At 37.9% G+C, this 17,175-nt stretch overlaps 1 protein-coding gene across 1 annotated transcript in view; it reads right to left on the reverse strand.

The window, feature by feature from the left end:
• The window catches only part of Tnks (tankyrase), a 158,552-nt gene that overhangs the window by 118,421 nt on the left and 22,956 nt on the right, over positions 1 to 17,175 (reverse strand). The window contains exon 2 of the mRNA XM_005362522.2: positions 13,304 to 13,528. Within this exon, the coding sequence (XP_005362579.1) occupies positions 13,304 to 13,528 (225 nt within the window). The remainder of the gene's footprint in view (positions 1 to 13,303; positions 13,529 to 17,175) is intronic.

Consider the following 17,175-nt stretch of genomic DNA (forward strand, 5'->3'; position numbering starts at 1 on the left):
AAGGGCTTTCAAAGTCCTACTTACTTTCCCATTCCACCTGAGAACTGTTAATGAGATCACAGGCACACATACATATAAAGTAGGTATACAAGCCAAACATTTACAGACAATTACAAAGACATTGACAGTAAAATAATGATTATGTACAGTCTTACATTTATTAAAGAAGAAAGCAAAGTTGCATACTAATGAGATGGAAATGACTGTTTACTGTTGCATAAGGACATTTTGCCTGAGTGGCCATGGTGGTGTACATCAGTAACCCCAATACTGGGAGGTAAAGGTTTAAAAAAAAAAATCAGGAACTCAAGGTCATCTCCCACTGGATACTATATTCAAACCCAACCTGGGCTACTGGAGACCTGCCTCAACAAAACAAAACACAGGCATGCACAAAAAAACACTTTACTTAATATCTGATCTAATGTAGCACATTGAAAACATCTTTCGGAGATATCGATATTTTGGTTTTACAAACATCAATGCTGAGAATGTTGTTTCACATAAATATGCAGTACCAAATGGCAGATGTTTAGGACCACTTCAGAAAAGAATGGAAATTGTCCTATCCTGAAATAAAATTCTTTGAATATTAAGTCAGCAACTCAAACAGAAATTTTTATAATCAAATATTCTAGCATCATATAGTTCAAGCATGCTAATTTAATGTGTTAAGGTCTGACAGTGGGGATATATTAAGGCCTTTGTTTTTTTAAGTAATTAAGTTACTTTGTTTCTATAAGAGGAAAAAACTTTGCAAATTTTTGTATTGACAGTAAGGAGACTATCATAACATGATCGCCTCAAATCTGAGCCATGATGTTTCAGGTAGCGCTCATGATGGGATAACAGGGTAAAGTATGGATGCTGTTGTGATTAGATCTAAGGTTACAATGAAGTCACATGATGCAACACGGGAAAGTATGGCAGAAACATCTTAGGTTCATTATGCATTTCATTTTGAACTAATTTTTGGTTATTGTGTACCCCAGAAACTTTCACTGCTGCCAACTTTTCCACGGCCCTCCCTATTCAAGTTATTTGGCCCCACACGGAGTTGCAACCCACAGTTTATTAAGAGGGGCTTTAGAGCACTAGTTACGAAAGAATAACAAACCAGAAATAGCCTAAAGTGACCTAAAACAAATGATTGATCAAAACAATACTGTCTACAAAATTATGAAAGCTCTAAAGTTACAGTGTATTAAACCATTTCTTAGTAATTTATAACATATAAATTGAAACTAAAACAATGTAGAATACATGGAACAAGCATTTTATATATAAGTGCTTATGATCATGGTAATTACATCCGACAGCACTGCCCGAGAGAACTTGTACGATAACTTATTTCTACATCTGCATTGTCCAATACCCAGATACCACCAGCATGCACCCGAAAGACAACCACTATCATTGGTAAACTGAATAGTAACAAGAACATATCCATCTTGAAAGACAGAAAAGGAGGTGTGACAATTATCAGTGAACTTTCTAATTCTTCTTTGATGAACACCTGCTACTTCTAAAGATAAACCCCAGAAAATTTTATTAGTCTTTGAAATATGACATTTAAAACAATGGGAGATAATACTGCCCAAAGGAGCCCAACACACGGTCCACCTTCTCTCCCATCCTCATGTCAAGGTATGAACTTTGCCAAAGAAAAGGTAACAATGGAAGCCACCAGACAATTTATACTGCAATCCTTTATACAGGGAAAGCAAACGTGTCATTCTAGATAACATATGTGCAAACAGTTATAAGAAACCCAGAGAAGAAACTACTACAGAGAAGAGTTACATAGAAACTCGGCTTGTCACATTTATTGCAGCATGCTTAACACTAGTCAGTCTAGAGGCCAATCAAGAGCCAAATAGTTTATTGTGGCACATATGCACAATGGAGTTTTAGTCAGCCATAAAGAATAAAATTATGTCATTTGCAGGAAAATGAATGGAACATCCTTGTTATCATGTTATGAAAAATATCTAAAGAAAATTTATTTTATTTTGGCTTTTTTTTTAAGACAGGGTTTCTGTGTATCCTTGGCTATCCTAGAACTCACTCTGTAGAGCAGGCTGGTCCTCAACTCAGAGATCTACCTGCCTCTGTTTCCTGACTGCTACAATAAAAGGTGTGCGCCACCATTGCCTGGCTAGAATATATTTTATTTATACACGCATATATAACGTGAAAGTAGAAGGTAGTCGTCTACATTGTGATGAAGGAGTCTAAAGCAAGTAGGATGGATGACACAAGAGAGAGCAATGAAATGATCAATGTGAAAATTTTTTTCGTATACAGAATAGACATTTAGATAGATTTATATCCATACACATCTATATGACATGAAAGCAGAAATGGAACTATTAGGCAGAGGAAGGTGGCCAGGACAAGGAGGGAGGACAATGGAGGGTAAGCAGGGGAAATATGAGTAAAGAACAACAATGCGCACATACAAAAACACCACGAGAAACCCATTATTTTGTACACTAACTAAAAAGAACTAATAAAAATCTTGTTTAAAAGATGGTTTCAATTTGGAAGACAAATTATAGCTGACTATTCAACAACTCAACTAAAAGATAAAAAGATGGAGAATTAAAAGAAATTATTTTTGTGATTAAAACAGTCTTAAATAAGTTCCCACTAAGAACAAAGGAACTTCAACTCCACTCCAAAACTATTACAAGTACTCTGCATCAGCTCTACAGACAAAGGAGCAACTTTCTCCTTTCTTCCAGAAAAAAAAAAAATGGTAGTCAATCTGAACCTTGAGTCTAACGCAGAAGACATAAATAGTAACGAAACTGCTCGGCCAAGTACTTTGAAAATGCTCAAGTGAAACTGCAACTCCTGGGGTAGTCTCACGACCCTCTCCACTCTACTGCTGGACCTCAACCTCTCATCTGAGATGGCGACTCAAGGATTTAGAAATAACAACAAAAAAGGTTCGACTGCTCTCTTTTGTTGTCTCTCTTGTTTTGTTAGACAGCCCAGACTAGCTTCAAAAACCTATTTTGTACCCAAGGCTGGCCTTGAGTTTCCAATCTTATCTCCATCTCCCAAGTATTGGATTTACAGTCATGCACCTCCACACTTGGCTTTTTTTTTTTTTTTTTTTTGTTTTTTTTTTTGGTTTTTCGAGACAGGGTTTCTCTGTGGCTTTGGAGCCTGTCCTGGAACTAGCTCTGTAGACCAGGCTGGTCTCAAACTCACAGAGATCCGCCTGCCTCTGCCTCCCGAGTGCTGGGATTAAAGGCGTGCGCCACCACCGCCCGGCTTGACTGCCCATTCTTTATAGAAAATTAACCACGAACAAAGTCAGGACATGATCAGAATATACACTCAACTACTCATCCTGATAGTTATTTGGAAAAATGAAAAAAAATTGTATCTGGATGTAGAATGGGTTTATACTTGAAATAGAAACATATGTCTGGGTATAATGAAAATGCAAATTATTTTAAACTCAAATAAGAACACATAAAGAAGTAGAAAACTCATCAAGAAATAAACTCAATGTTTTTGTCCATAGCACAGATAGATGGGGAGGTTGGGGTGGACAAACCTGATTAAGCTATCTTCTTGTGAAATGGTTTGTGACTCGTATGTACTTCCTGGCTAGAAGATCAAATACACTGAAGTAATGGGCAGTGAAATTATGAAAGTGAAGCAGATTATTGTTAGCTCCCTACTACCATGGAAAACTAGCAATCCCTGAAGGAAGGACTCTTCTCACTGTGGGACTATAGACAACTAAGAATTCCACCAGAGTCAGCAACAAAAGAAATAGCTTAAAAAACATCTGGCTCTTGATCCTACAACAAAAGAAAATGTTCAAATGCTAACAAGAGCTATGAAAGGAAAACACAAAGAAAAGAACTAAGAAAAGAACCTGGATTAATGGAAAGATTTCAGTAACCAGATATAAAGCAGCATTTCCCTAAACAATTCAAGTTTACTTCCAAATAGCAGAAACAAAGAATCTTCTCAGAAGTAATGATGCCTATTTTAGTTTTTGAATTAAATGAAGTCCAACTATCTGTAAAATCTTGAAAATAAGTCACACAATATTAGTTTTCTAATACAAATAGCTGACTCATTTTAAAAGTCTATCCTACACAAGCTATTACAATGGAGAGACCCTCACACCAACACCACTTGCTTGCATCTCTGTTCTACAAGTAAAACTATAACCTTAATTCATTATAAATCACCTGTATCTAAAAATAATTTATCAAACAAGAAACGACCATATAATTCCATGCTAATGAAACAAAAATATTTGCTCTACATACATCACTAAAATTAAAAACCTTTTCCTCGTCTATAGATACCAGTAAGATAATGAATAGCAAAGTAGAGTGGTGAAGGCATTCACAATACACACGGCAAACAGGACCACAGGTGTAACACAAGACTTCTCAAACCTCTAAAAGAAAAAAAAATTCAAACAAAACAATCCAAAGATCTGAAAAGACACTTCACAAAAGAATGTACACAAATGACCAATGAATACACAAAAGCACACTCAACCAGAGGGAACTGTCAGCTTCTGCAGCCCAACACAGACTTACTCCTTCGGCCCAGCAATCAGTCCAAGGACGCTAGTAATCCTCCAATGGATCCATCCAAATAAATAACCACACCAAGACATACACGCCATGTTCCCAGGGGCCCTGTACATAACAGCTGCAAAGGGAAACAATCCAGCGGCTACCAACTGCTACACCCACTCAAAGGACTACATGTAATAAGGAACTACCATTCCCACACAGACTATAAGCAGATAAGCATTCAGCAGAAGGTTCCCAGGAAAAAGAAAGGTGACTCAAGTAACTGGAGACAGGAAATGTTCACTACCATGCATACATAAACCAAAGGGGTGACCAAGGAATGAATGGGAAAATGAATAGCTACATGTGAAGGAATGATGTTGGAACCCTTTCCTCACATCATTCCCAAATATTAATAAGTGCCCACTCAGATACCTAAATCGTTTCTAAAAGTATGTTTATTTAATCACCAACAATGATACAGTGAAAACCCGTTTGCTTGTTTTTCCACAGTTTATAGGAGAGTGGGTGGGTACAGCACTTATAATATTAAGCAAGGCCATACATACATCAATATATACATTTTATGTCAATTTTTAAAATGCTTTCTCAAGATAGAACATGCTTTCAATGCAAAGTAAGTTCTTATATGGGCAGTGTCCTCCTGTAAGTCCTCACCAGGAGACCTAAATTTCAAAGTACATTTTTCATGATATTCTTACAGAATATAGTAACACTAGACTTAGGATACTATATTCTTTAAATGAAAATTTTAGTTATTCAAATAATTAAATAAGTGAAAGATTAAGCATAGGGCTAAATCAGGAGTGTGACACACGCCCACAATCCTAGTATAGAGAATCTGAGGTGAAGGGACGGCCACAGCTTGAGAGTAGCTTGGGCTACACGGTGAGTACCAGGGCAGCCTGAATTATATATGAAGACTCCTTCTCAAAGTTCCAAGGCCAAAACAAGACAATGAGTTAAATCATGACCTAGGACTTGTCAATGTATTTTTAGATATGATACCTAATTGGGCACTACATGCAACTAAAAAGACTTTGACATGGCAGCAACCATCTGTAACCTTAATTCTTATCTGCTCTGCAAAGCAACATACATTCCCAGGTTCTAGAAACTAAAATATGTACATTTTGGAGCCATCATTCTGTCTTTACTTCCACTAGTATCTGCAGGAAATTTGTTTCGAGACTTCCAAAAAAAATATTCAAAATTCATTGGTATTGTATTTGTATATAATCTATATTCTATATATTATTTAATCAACTATAGATTACTTGTTCCTAAAATAATGCAAACACTATGCAAATTTATGTTTTAAGAAATAATAACAAGATTAAAAAATCTACATTTTCAGTAAAAAGAAAAAAAATGGCCTCCAAAATGTTCAATTTGTAGTTAAATAAATCTATGAATAAGGAATCTCTAGATACAGAAAGCCTACCGTATACAGTATATCACTTCTTATGGTGGTCAGAAACATCTAGAAATAAAGCTATAAAACATTATATAACACTCTAACAGTCCATACTATTTCTACAAAACACTAGCAAAGTAAAAAGAAATACAACAGTCTCACTATTTTCATTTGACAAAGCAACTATGCCACAGAAATAATTCATCCCAAACAAAACTGCTTCCTAATGGGTGATGCAGAGTAATCCCCAGGCCCACTAACTCCTATGTAATGGTCCTATTCAGCAGGTCACCAGTCCTTAACTACTCAGAGTGAAATCTTCACTATTACTGACCAATCCGTAGTTTACCAACTGACAATTTAACAAGCCTAGTAGTTGAGTTTATGCTGCCTAACTTCATGAACATGTGAAAAGACAAATAAAATATATATAAACAAGAGTATAAACTAACACTTTTCTGTGAATAAAGGATCCTACTGCAGTTGAGAGTGCATTTGGCTGAATATATCTGAGCTTAGCTGGTGGAATTAAGGCATGTCAATTATTTTCTAAGGCTGTGGAATAGTACATTGTAAAGATTTGTCTCTCATATTGGTTAATAAAATTCTGATTGACCCGTAGCCAGGCAGGGAGTATAGGTGGGGCAACCAGAGGAGAATTCTGGGAAGAGGATTGGCAGAGTCACCACCCAGACACAGAAGAAGCAAGATGAGAATGCCTTACTGAGACACAAGCCATGTGGCTAGACATAGGCAAGAATTATGGGTGTATTTAAGTCATAAGAGCTAGTTAGCAATAACCCTGAGTTAACAGGCCAAACAGTTTATAATTAATATAAGCCTCTGTGTGTTTCTTTGAGACTGAATGGCTGCGGGCCTGGGTGGGACAGAAACTTCTGTCTACAAAAGGGAAGAATAAAACAAATACTGAAGCTTTAATGGGAAAAAACACCAAAAAATTTTATTACATGGTAAAGAATCAACTGAAGAACTGATTTGGTATGGAAAAATGAAAATTACAATTAATTGTTTTTATGAGTTCACTTAAATAACCAACAAAATAAATTTTGTGATATTATGTTTAGTTTGCCCAATCTCTTCCTAGATTTCATGCTTGAGGACTTTCATGAGGCCTGTATGCAGTGGTGCTCACCTTTAATCCCAGCATTTGGGAGGCGGGAGCTGGTGGTTCTCTCAGAGTTCAAGGGCAGTCTGGTCTATATAGTGAGTTTCAGGATAGCCAGGAATAAATACATAAAGAGACCCTATCTCAAAAAGACTATTATGAAAATATCACATGAAAATATCATATGAAAATATGAAAGATCTTATTATTTCTTTTTGCATTTTGAGTAAATATACATACATCTGAATCAAACCATATAATGTAACAGGAAAGTTACATAATACTGTGTAACTTTCAAATAAGTATAGGGAGTTACAAACTATGAAAAATATCCTATTCAGATATCACACTACAAATACATGCACATCATACTAAGGACTTTACTTGTGTTATTTCATTTCATCCTCACAATTGTGTGATGATGTTTTTATCCCCTATTCAAATCCTGAAACAGGTAACTCACAAAAAGACCTTGTCTCTTTTACTTCAACCATTATGACAAAACGCCATTGAGTCTGGAAAACAAGCCTAACTTTCAGAGCTTGAATTTGGGACTCTTATAGAAAGAAGTCTCTGCACACAGAACAAAGAAACCAAGAACTGTTGAATGAACAAAGAAAGCCAGCAAGTAATTGTAGCTTTGTTCCAAACATCCTAGTTATTTGGGATTAAAGTTTGAGGTCAACCTAGTTTACTTAAGTTCCAGGACAGCCAAAAGTACATTAAAAACAAAACAGACAAAACAAAACCAAGCATCCTGTCATATATGCTACTTAGCCTTTCTTACTTGCCAATATTAAGGAACTGTTTTTTCCAAAGAGACTTACAGGTTACTCCATTTCTGCCAATAGTCTTCAGGGCTCTGATGCTGTAAGCATTGACTATCCTTTTCTCTGCGAGGGCAACTTATCCTTTCTAGACAACTCATGTATATATCTTCCTCAGTGGGTCTCAACCTGGCCTGGGGCTCATTAAGTTTTTTCAAAATTAAGACATTTTCTCATTGTCATTTATTGGTTACTAACTTTTTTTTAAATCAGTTCTTTATCTTTTCCTTCTGGAACTCCTATCACATGTTAGTTTTTAAAAATGTTGACCTTCCTAGATATATCTTTTCCTTCAGGATTTCCGCATATTAACTAACATGTCCACATTCTGCTCCGCATTTGGGGTTATTTCTCACAGATCGTCAAGACCACAAGCATGCTCTTTAATTCATCTATTGAGACTGTGTGTATATGTGCATGCACACATGGAGGACAGAGGTTGATATCAGGATACTGTTCCTCAATTGCTTCTCTGCCTTATTTTCTGGCACAAGGTCTCTCATTGAACCTGAATAGCTGTCTGACCAGTGGGCATGCTGTGATCCTCCTGCCATCTCTCTACCCCTTGAATGTTTTACTTTGGAACAAATTAGGGTCTTTGGCTCCAAAAGTCTTCTACATGTAATTTGCCTAGAGGGAGACGTATATGTATGCATGTGTTTATCTGGTGTTTATCTGGCATTTTTAAGCTATCCTGGACACACATACAAACGCATAGATTATTCTGTAGCTCTACTATGATTGAGACAGGCTGTTATTTTTCATTTAGCTTACAAAGCTTCTGGTCTAGATGCTGAAGTATGCAAACAGTAAGAATCCTAAATGCATTAGAAAACCACACAGCCCTACACCCTTAGAATTCTTTGATGTCAGGAAGGCAAGATGACTCAGAAGGTAAGGGCACTTGCTATGTAAGTCCCGTGATCTGAGTTTGATCCTCAGAACACATATAATTGCAGAGAACAAACTCTACCAAATGGTTGTCTGGTCTTTGCACAAAACAAGACACAAGATGTACATACATGTGTGCATAAACACACAAAGAAACACACACATACATGCATATGAATAAATTAAGATTGAAAAACGAATCACTTGGGGGGCTGGAGAGATGGCTCAAAGATTAAGAGCACTGGCTGCTCTTCCAGAGGTCCTGAGTTCAAGTTCCAGCAACCACATGGGAGCTCACAACCATCTGTACTGAGATCTGGTGCCCTCCTCTGGCGTGCAGGCGTACATCGAGGCAGAATGTTGTATACATAATAGATAAATAAATCTTTAAAAAAAATGAATCATTTGCTATGGAACCAGCAAGCTATCCCGCCCCCATCACTCAAGTGTTTAAAGAGGGATCTTGACAATCTCAGAGTATAATGTTAGGTGGCACATATACAAAAACATAAAAGAGGTGATAAATATTAATGTTTACCTCAAGTTGAAATAACAGGAAGGTATAGGATTAACTTCAGAAAACAATACTCCACATAGTAAAAGGAAATTAACTGTTCTTTAGTAGGCACACCGTGGTCAGGCCATTACTGGACCTGAAGCAAAAATCTATTGCTATAAACAATTCTTTAATATCCTCACAACTCTACGGTCAGGATTCCACAATTACACAATGCGGCATCTGGTTGACATTAGACAGGAACGGAAAGAAGCATATTTGACCCTAGCAGTTTCTGTATTCACGTGGCACATGCTCAATAAACATTTATTTAATTTTCTGGAGACTATATTCTGAGGATAGGAAGAAATAAATAAGCTTTAAAGAGAGAAAATATGCTGGTTCCTATAGTACCTTTGGGTTGTTACATGCAGCAGGAGGTCATAAACATTCTAATGAACCCCATTACCTCTACTTTAAGCAGTTCATTTAATTTTATAAACACTTAAAATTGAATTTAACAAAAATAATCTGTTTCTTCTTTTTTGAGAGCTAAAGAACAGCAATGAAAGAAACAGACTAAAGACCAGTCACAAGACTTCTTTATCACTAAAGGACACAGGAAACCAAAGCACTTCAAATATAAGTTAAAGTTCAGATCTAGTAACTGATAAAAGGCATTATTATTATTATTATTATCATTATTATCATTATGATTAAATGTGTACTATTCCTGCTACCCTTTCAAGTACCACTGGTAATATTGGCAATTTGGTCATGAACAATGTGAATTATCTAGACTATTCCTGTCTGCACATCATGAAACATGCTGATTAAGCAAGTATCCGTTGGCCCTACAGTGGAAAATTAGGGAGCCAAAGATATAAAAAGAGAGGCCATGCTCTTTGCATCTGCCCTGATGCTTTCTTAGGTACTCTACCCTTATAACTATCAAATGTTTGCTATTCTATTTGAATACAGAGACATATTGATTCTAAATCATCAGGGTAGCATTCTACCAACTAGGTAAAAATATTTTTAAAGTCAACTTTATACACTAGCTTCAAAACTACCAGATTTGAACAAAAAAGACAAGGTTTCCAATGACTTTGTCCAGCTGTGCCTCACAAAAATATTTCAGAATTTCTTAACTATGCTTGAATTTATGAAGTATAACATATACTATCAGAGGCTTTTCAAGGGTAAATTAAGAAGCTCCCAAGAGTTAAATATAGAAAAGAGTCTACAATCAATCTTTTTTTTTTTTTTTTGTTTTTGTGGAAGCCCAAAAATGTGAGCCTATTCCCACCTTGTCTGCCGGTCAGAGAGTTTGGAGGTTGCTCAAAATAGCTGCATGCCCCAACTCAGGTCTGTGGTTACTTGGTTCTTTTGATATTAAGATAGTTCATACAAGTAGATCCATTACATCCTGACAAGATATGCAAACATACTTCTGCTCCTTCTTTTGTAATATGAGGTTACCTGGGGAGTGGATACCTTCAGGATACTTGGTCTAGGGTAGCTTCATTGCCCAAACAACAGAGTGCTAATGATTTGATGCCTCAAAGTGTTAAAGCAATTAGCTGTTCTGAGTTGTCCTTTGTATCATGTTAATAAAGTCTTTTGTTACCTTCTTCATCCTTGTGAATTGGGTATAAAAGCATACGGAAAAATAAACACTGGCAATTTCAGTATTCACTGGAATGCCCTCCTGATACTTTCTACGGTTTCTGTTATTATTATCACGTGTCTTCGTATTCTTATATTTCTAATTCCCCACACCCGTATCCTGGTAAGAGGTGTTTTTGTCGAGGCTGGTCTACAACATTTTTTGCTTTTGTTTGTTTCTTTGTTTTGAGGCAAGGCTTCACTACGTAGAGCAAGTTCATTCTGAACTCAAGAGATTCATCTGCCTCTGCCTTCCAAGTGCTGGGACTGAAGGTGTGCGTCACCGTGGCAAGCCATAATCCATCTTGACTCCCATAGCTTACAGTACATACTTTAACAGTAGCTACCCTTGATAACAATTCCAAAGGTGCCCTTTGCCTTTCAACTTTTCTACTTCACAAGAAAGGGCAGGCAATGTGTGCGAAGCCTGCTGAGGACTGCAGGGACTGGTGGCTGCAGAGACCCATTCTTTAAAGTCTTAAAAACCCTCCATCTAGATTTTTTTTCAACAGAACCAACATTAAAGAAAGCATTTTCATTATCTACTTTTTGTTACAGAGATTATAAGGGAGAAAGGATATTAACTTAAAAAAATATTGTACAGACAAAATCAAAAACTCAGATAGATACAAACAGGAAAACGGTGCAGTAGAGGCTAGTAAGATGTTTTTAGAAACTGAAAAGAGCATGAAATTTTGTGATAAACAATTAAGAAAAATCCAATAGATACCAGGTGTGGGGGGGCAGTACTGATAGAGAAGCTGAAAGTCTACATGAGGTAAAAACAATTATCCAGTTCAAAAACAGTTATCATGTACAAAAGATCAAGTCAGAGCTTTAGGATCGGAGATGTTTGGTGTTAAAGTCAGGCTTTCAGGCTTATCAAGGCAGTTGTTCAAAATGAGCTGATAGGACATGACTGTGTTAGTGCAGGGCCTAGGAGGAGACAATCACCTCAATGTAACAGAAGGCAAGGCACTAAAAGGATAGTCAAAAAAACAAAAAGAAAAAAGAAGCCAAAAGATGCTAAAGTCGCTAAGAATAATGGCAGAGAACTTGACAGAAAAATTACAATTTTAGGAAAATTGAATATATACTAGAGACCAGAAAAATGGCTATGAGGGAACAGTCATAATCACTATTTAGGGAAAATTTTAACTAGAGAAAGTCAACAATGGCCTATATACTTTAGCATAAAGAAAACGTTGGGCTAAAATGCTGACATCCACAAAGAGACAGAAGAACCACCAGAAAGAATACAAGTCTACCATGAGCTAAACACATCTCAATCATCTTAGAGATCAAGAAATTGGTGATGCTTTCAGGAGGCTTTCACTTGGCTTCTAAGAGGCTTGTTTTAGATTTTGAAATAAAAATGTTAATGCAATAAAGCAAAATCTAAACATGTAAAAAATATATAATGAAAATCAGTGATGACTACAAATTCAAATAAATTAGGAGTTACTTAAAAATGACTGGAAAGCTAAATTCTGTCTGTGATTGTTTTCTCGAAGTCCTAGTTTCCTTTTTATTATTATAATAAACATCAAAGCCAACCTGGAAAGGACAGGGTTTATTTCATTTTCCAGTCCATCATGAAGGGAAATCAGGGCAGGAACTCAAGGTAGGAACTGAAGAGGAGACCACGGAGGAATGATTCTTACTGGCTTGCTAAGCCTATTTCCTCATACCACCCAGGACCTCCTGCCCAGGGATGGCATTGCCCATAGTGGGCTGTGCCCTCTCACACACAGTTAATCAAGAAAATGCCCAGCATATAGGACCAGGCTGATAGAAGCATTTCTCTACAGAGGTTCTCTCTTTCTACATGATCCTAGCTTGTGTCAAGTTGACCAGAGCCAAACCAAAAACCATCACCAACACACACTATAGTACAATGGATTTCAAACACATACTCAAGGCTTGTCAGGAGTAAGAAACTGACCAGTGTTCAATTTTAGCAAATTAAAGACATTTATCATAGCATCTGATGATTTTCTCTGTGTCAACCTACAGTAGCCAAATATATCTCATGGCTCTTTGTGACAAAGGTTGGATGCAGCTGTTTAATAAGAGACGTAAGTTGACTGCATGTGACAAGAACAAGTAACCAGAATTTACCTCTACACAGATCTAATGTGAACCTTATTCTTCATCACCATTGCATCCAGCTCCTTACTTCTGTTTGATGAACACACCTTTACCTAGGCGGCACTACTTACGCCACAAGAAAAACCCAAGAGTAACTTTAAGTAAAACTTGACAGCAAACTTAGATGGCAGCAGTGATACTCACCAATACAGACATCGATTTTCCCTTTAATGGCAGCTTCATGCAGAGGTGTGTAGTTCCAGTTATCTCTGGCATTTGGATCTGCTCCTTGGCACAGTAACAAACTCACAACCTCAGCATGGCCGAAAGAACAGGCATTATGAAGTGGGATGAGACCCCCGTCATCACGAGCATGGACGTTAGCACCCATCTGCAGCAAGTGTTCTACAACATCCTTCCTTCCAAAACCTGGAGAAAAGGAGCAGAAGTGTTTTATACACTGAGTCAAGTCTTTAACAACATCCACACCTATGTACTGAGTCTGTACCCTAAAGTAAAAAGGGGGAATAAACAAGCAAAACCATGAGCTCTGTTCAAACTGACCTCCCCATTTCAAGAATAGAACTAAAGAAAGCTCTTCCCTGGTTAGTGAGGTCAGGAAGACAAGAAAGGCCTTTTTATAAGGAAGAAACACAGGCAGCTCCAAGTGACACCACCAAACTAGGAAAGAAAATATTTGGTTCACATTTGCTATTTGCCAATGGCATTAGACAGCATGAAAAGCCTTTCAGCTTTGGTGTTCACATGCATATGGGTTTGTGGTCATCAGAGTGCTGCACCTATGAGCTTGATACAGGACTCCCAGGCAAGAGAGAACACAAAGGAAGGGGGAGGTTTGGACACAGAATGTTTGGTATTAAAGCAGTAAGCCTCTTCAGATATGTACAACACCTATGCATCCCCAGCCAAAATTGTGTCATCTGCCCACCTACAAAAACGGGCTGAAAAACAATCTTTTATAGCTGAGCATACAGGTGTCTCAGGAAAATCAAGCTATCTATTGGTGAAGAACTAGGAGATGAATTCAGGGAGAATAAATAACAGCATCTGCCATAGCTTTATAAGTCATAGGTAGAAATTTGTCTCATTTTTAAAGTACCTGAGAAATTATTCCTAAGAAAAATCACTTCAACACTATTTCAGTCCTAAAAGGTTTTTCAGATAGCTGAATGTGATGTTCAGTTTAAATGTTAACTTCCCACAAATGAGAATCATGTGAGGAGAGCATGTCACCTGAGGGATGACAATTGCCTCAAGACTGCCTTAACTGAGGTGGAAAGACCCACCTGATGTGACAGCACCTTCTGCCCAGAAGAAAGGGGCTGGAGCAGGCAGGCTGTCCTGCTGCAGTGGCCTTCTCTGTTTACAGCTGCGGCGGCTCATTCCGTCAACGATAGAAGCCGAGTCTTCAGAACCCACCAGATTCCTGACACCAGACTGAGACTGCTTAGGAGACCCAGGTTCAAGGCCTCAGCAACTAGCGGTACTCAGCTTCTCAGGGGTGGGACAGGTGTCGCTATTTCAGTGCAAGCTGATTGTCTAGCAATAGTAGGAGTAGTAATTCTGTTTTGTTCCTCCAGAGAACTCTAATACACTACATAAAAATGAACAAATTAGAGTCAAACAAATATGGTGGCATAAACCTCTAATCCCAAAATTTTGGAGATAGAGGCTGAACAAACTAAAGTATGTAGGCCAATGATCATTAAGGAGCTGAGAAAATGTTCAGTCAATAAAGTGCTCGGTAAACAAACATAAGGATATGAATTTGAATCTCCTACACTAATGTGAAAATAAAATGCTGGGCACTGTGGTGTGTGATGGACAGAAAGATCCCTGAAGCTCCTGGCTAAACAAGAGACCTGGTGAGTTCCAGAATCAACAAGAGACTCAGTCTCAAAAAGTAAGATGAAGGGGGACTGAGGAGGACACCCAACATGGACCTCTGCCCTCCACATGCGCACATGAACACACCACAACAAAAATTAAATTAAAAAACAAGAACAAAATTAGAAGAGATGAAGAAACCCTTGCAAAAGTCTAAAAATGGAAACTTGGCGTGGACTCAGAAGGCAAGGATGACTGGGTCCTGGAATTCTCGTTGAACACTTCAGTCTGTGGAAATTCCATGTGGGAAAGAAGCAAGCCAACAGCTTCAAAAGGTCATCCAACATCTGCTCCGTGCTAACTGCTAAAGTGAGATATTTGCAAATTTCAGCATTCTTGCTGTTAAATAATGTCATTATTTCACATGTTCAAAGAAAATACACACAAGAAAAGCATTGCACTAGCACTGTACGGAAAATCTAAATTCAAAACACATGCCTAACTGAATACACTTATCAATATTCTTTACTCTGATCTTTATATATTAACAATTAAGGTCATTCAAAATGTTTCAATACTAAATGTAAGGTCATTGGTATTTATTCCCCAGGTTTGAGCTCAAAGACGGGGTTGAAAAACTCATTCCACTTAACATTTAGCATTTTAAGCTTGCCTAGGATTAAAGCCTGCAAGAAACGACCTTAAACCTTAACTGTGGCCTGCACAATATTAACAAAAGAGAAAAACCAAAGGTGTTTGGAGTCTTGTAAACTAAAGTTTTTTTTAAATTCAGCCATTATTGTTTCCTTTCCTAGTTTGGATTCTAACTACATTAGCTTTTAATTATTAGAAAATATATCAGCTTCTGATCATTTAATCAAAAGTCACAAAGGGGAGTATATTTCCCTGTTGATTTTTTTGTCAAAAGCAGATCCTCCTGAAAAGTTTTCTACTTATAGACTGTGATGTAGAAAAAGAAATGTATGCTAAAAGTGAAGTGCAGAGAAATAAGAGTGCTTTCCTAGGCCAGTGCAGGGATTTCCAGGAACAAAAAAGCCAAGAGCTTAGAAACAAACAGTAGGAAAAATTTCCTGGGACAGAAAAAAAATGATTATATTCCAATTCCAAAGTGACTAGCTCAATAGTAGAAGATTGGTATCCTACCTAGGTAGACACAAGACCAGAGAAAGCCTACACTCCTCAACACTGTCACAGTGTCCCCAAGAAAGCCCACACTCAACAGTGTCACCTTGTCCCTTTCACTGCTGTGAAATATGAAGACAGGATTTCCAGTCCAGCTCCATCCTAAAGTCGAGGGATAAATCAAGGGGAAATACTGCAGGCAGGCCCAAGAGTCAAGTGCACGCCTCACGCCCAGTTAGGTAATTACACGGAAGGTGACAGCGTTTTGAAGAGAACAAGAGGCTGGGAAATGCTGAGAACATAGTAAAGAGAAACCACGCTTGGGGCGCTCTACCCTAGCATGTCTATCGATACTCTCTACAACCTAGAAAGCATCCTTCCATCACCCCTAACCCCAACCCCTAAAGAGCTCCCCAAAGGCTTAGAAACAGGAACAGAAGGAAAGAACTCAAAAGGAGACAGCAGAAATGGAGGTGGGAAAGAAGCACCGCAAAGATGGGAGACGTCCGCTAAAGGAAGATCTAAATCTCCAGGCTAAGAGTGCACAGGCTGCCAGTGAGAAAAGACTAACACCGCGGCACAGTCTAACAAGTTCAAGGGCTAAAACCTTCCAAAGTCCTTCAGAAAGAAAATACACGACAGCTATAGAACTAAAGAATAAGTGTACTAGTAAGGGGAGACATCAAACTCCACTCCGATCATTCTCAAAAGGTCTTCACAGTAATTTCATGCAAATGCTACTCATTTGATTAAATTCCAGCCTCCAGAGCATGGATTTAATAAGACTGTGACAAAGTGAGTAGTATCACACAGCCTAGTTTACAGTAAGGTGCGACGGCTGACTTGACTAACACTATGCTGCTGTTTAAGAACAGCTTGGACCTCAGCATTTGTCAGACATTTTCTCCAGGATGAACAAGGTAGCTTTGTAGGGATAAGTCCCGTCCCTTAGGGGGCGTGTTCGCCTTGGGCTAATGTTTGCATCTAAATTTGGCAAGCATGCTCCCAGCTGCTGCTTCTGCTTTCCTGGTCTCCGCGGGAATGGTGGTTCTGTAAGTCTATTAAAGCTGTATATATATATATAT

This window comes from Microtus ochrogaster, linkage group LG7_11, assembly GCF_000317375.1.
Source record: "Microtus ochrogaster isolate Prairie Vole_2 linkage group LG7_11, MicOch1.0, whole genome shotgun sequence".
NCBI classification, from domain to species: Eukaryota; Metazoa; Chordata; class Mammalia; order Rodentia; family Cricetidae; genus Microtus; species Microtus ochrogaster.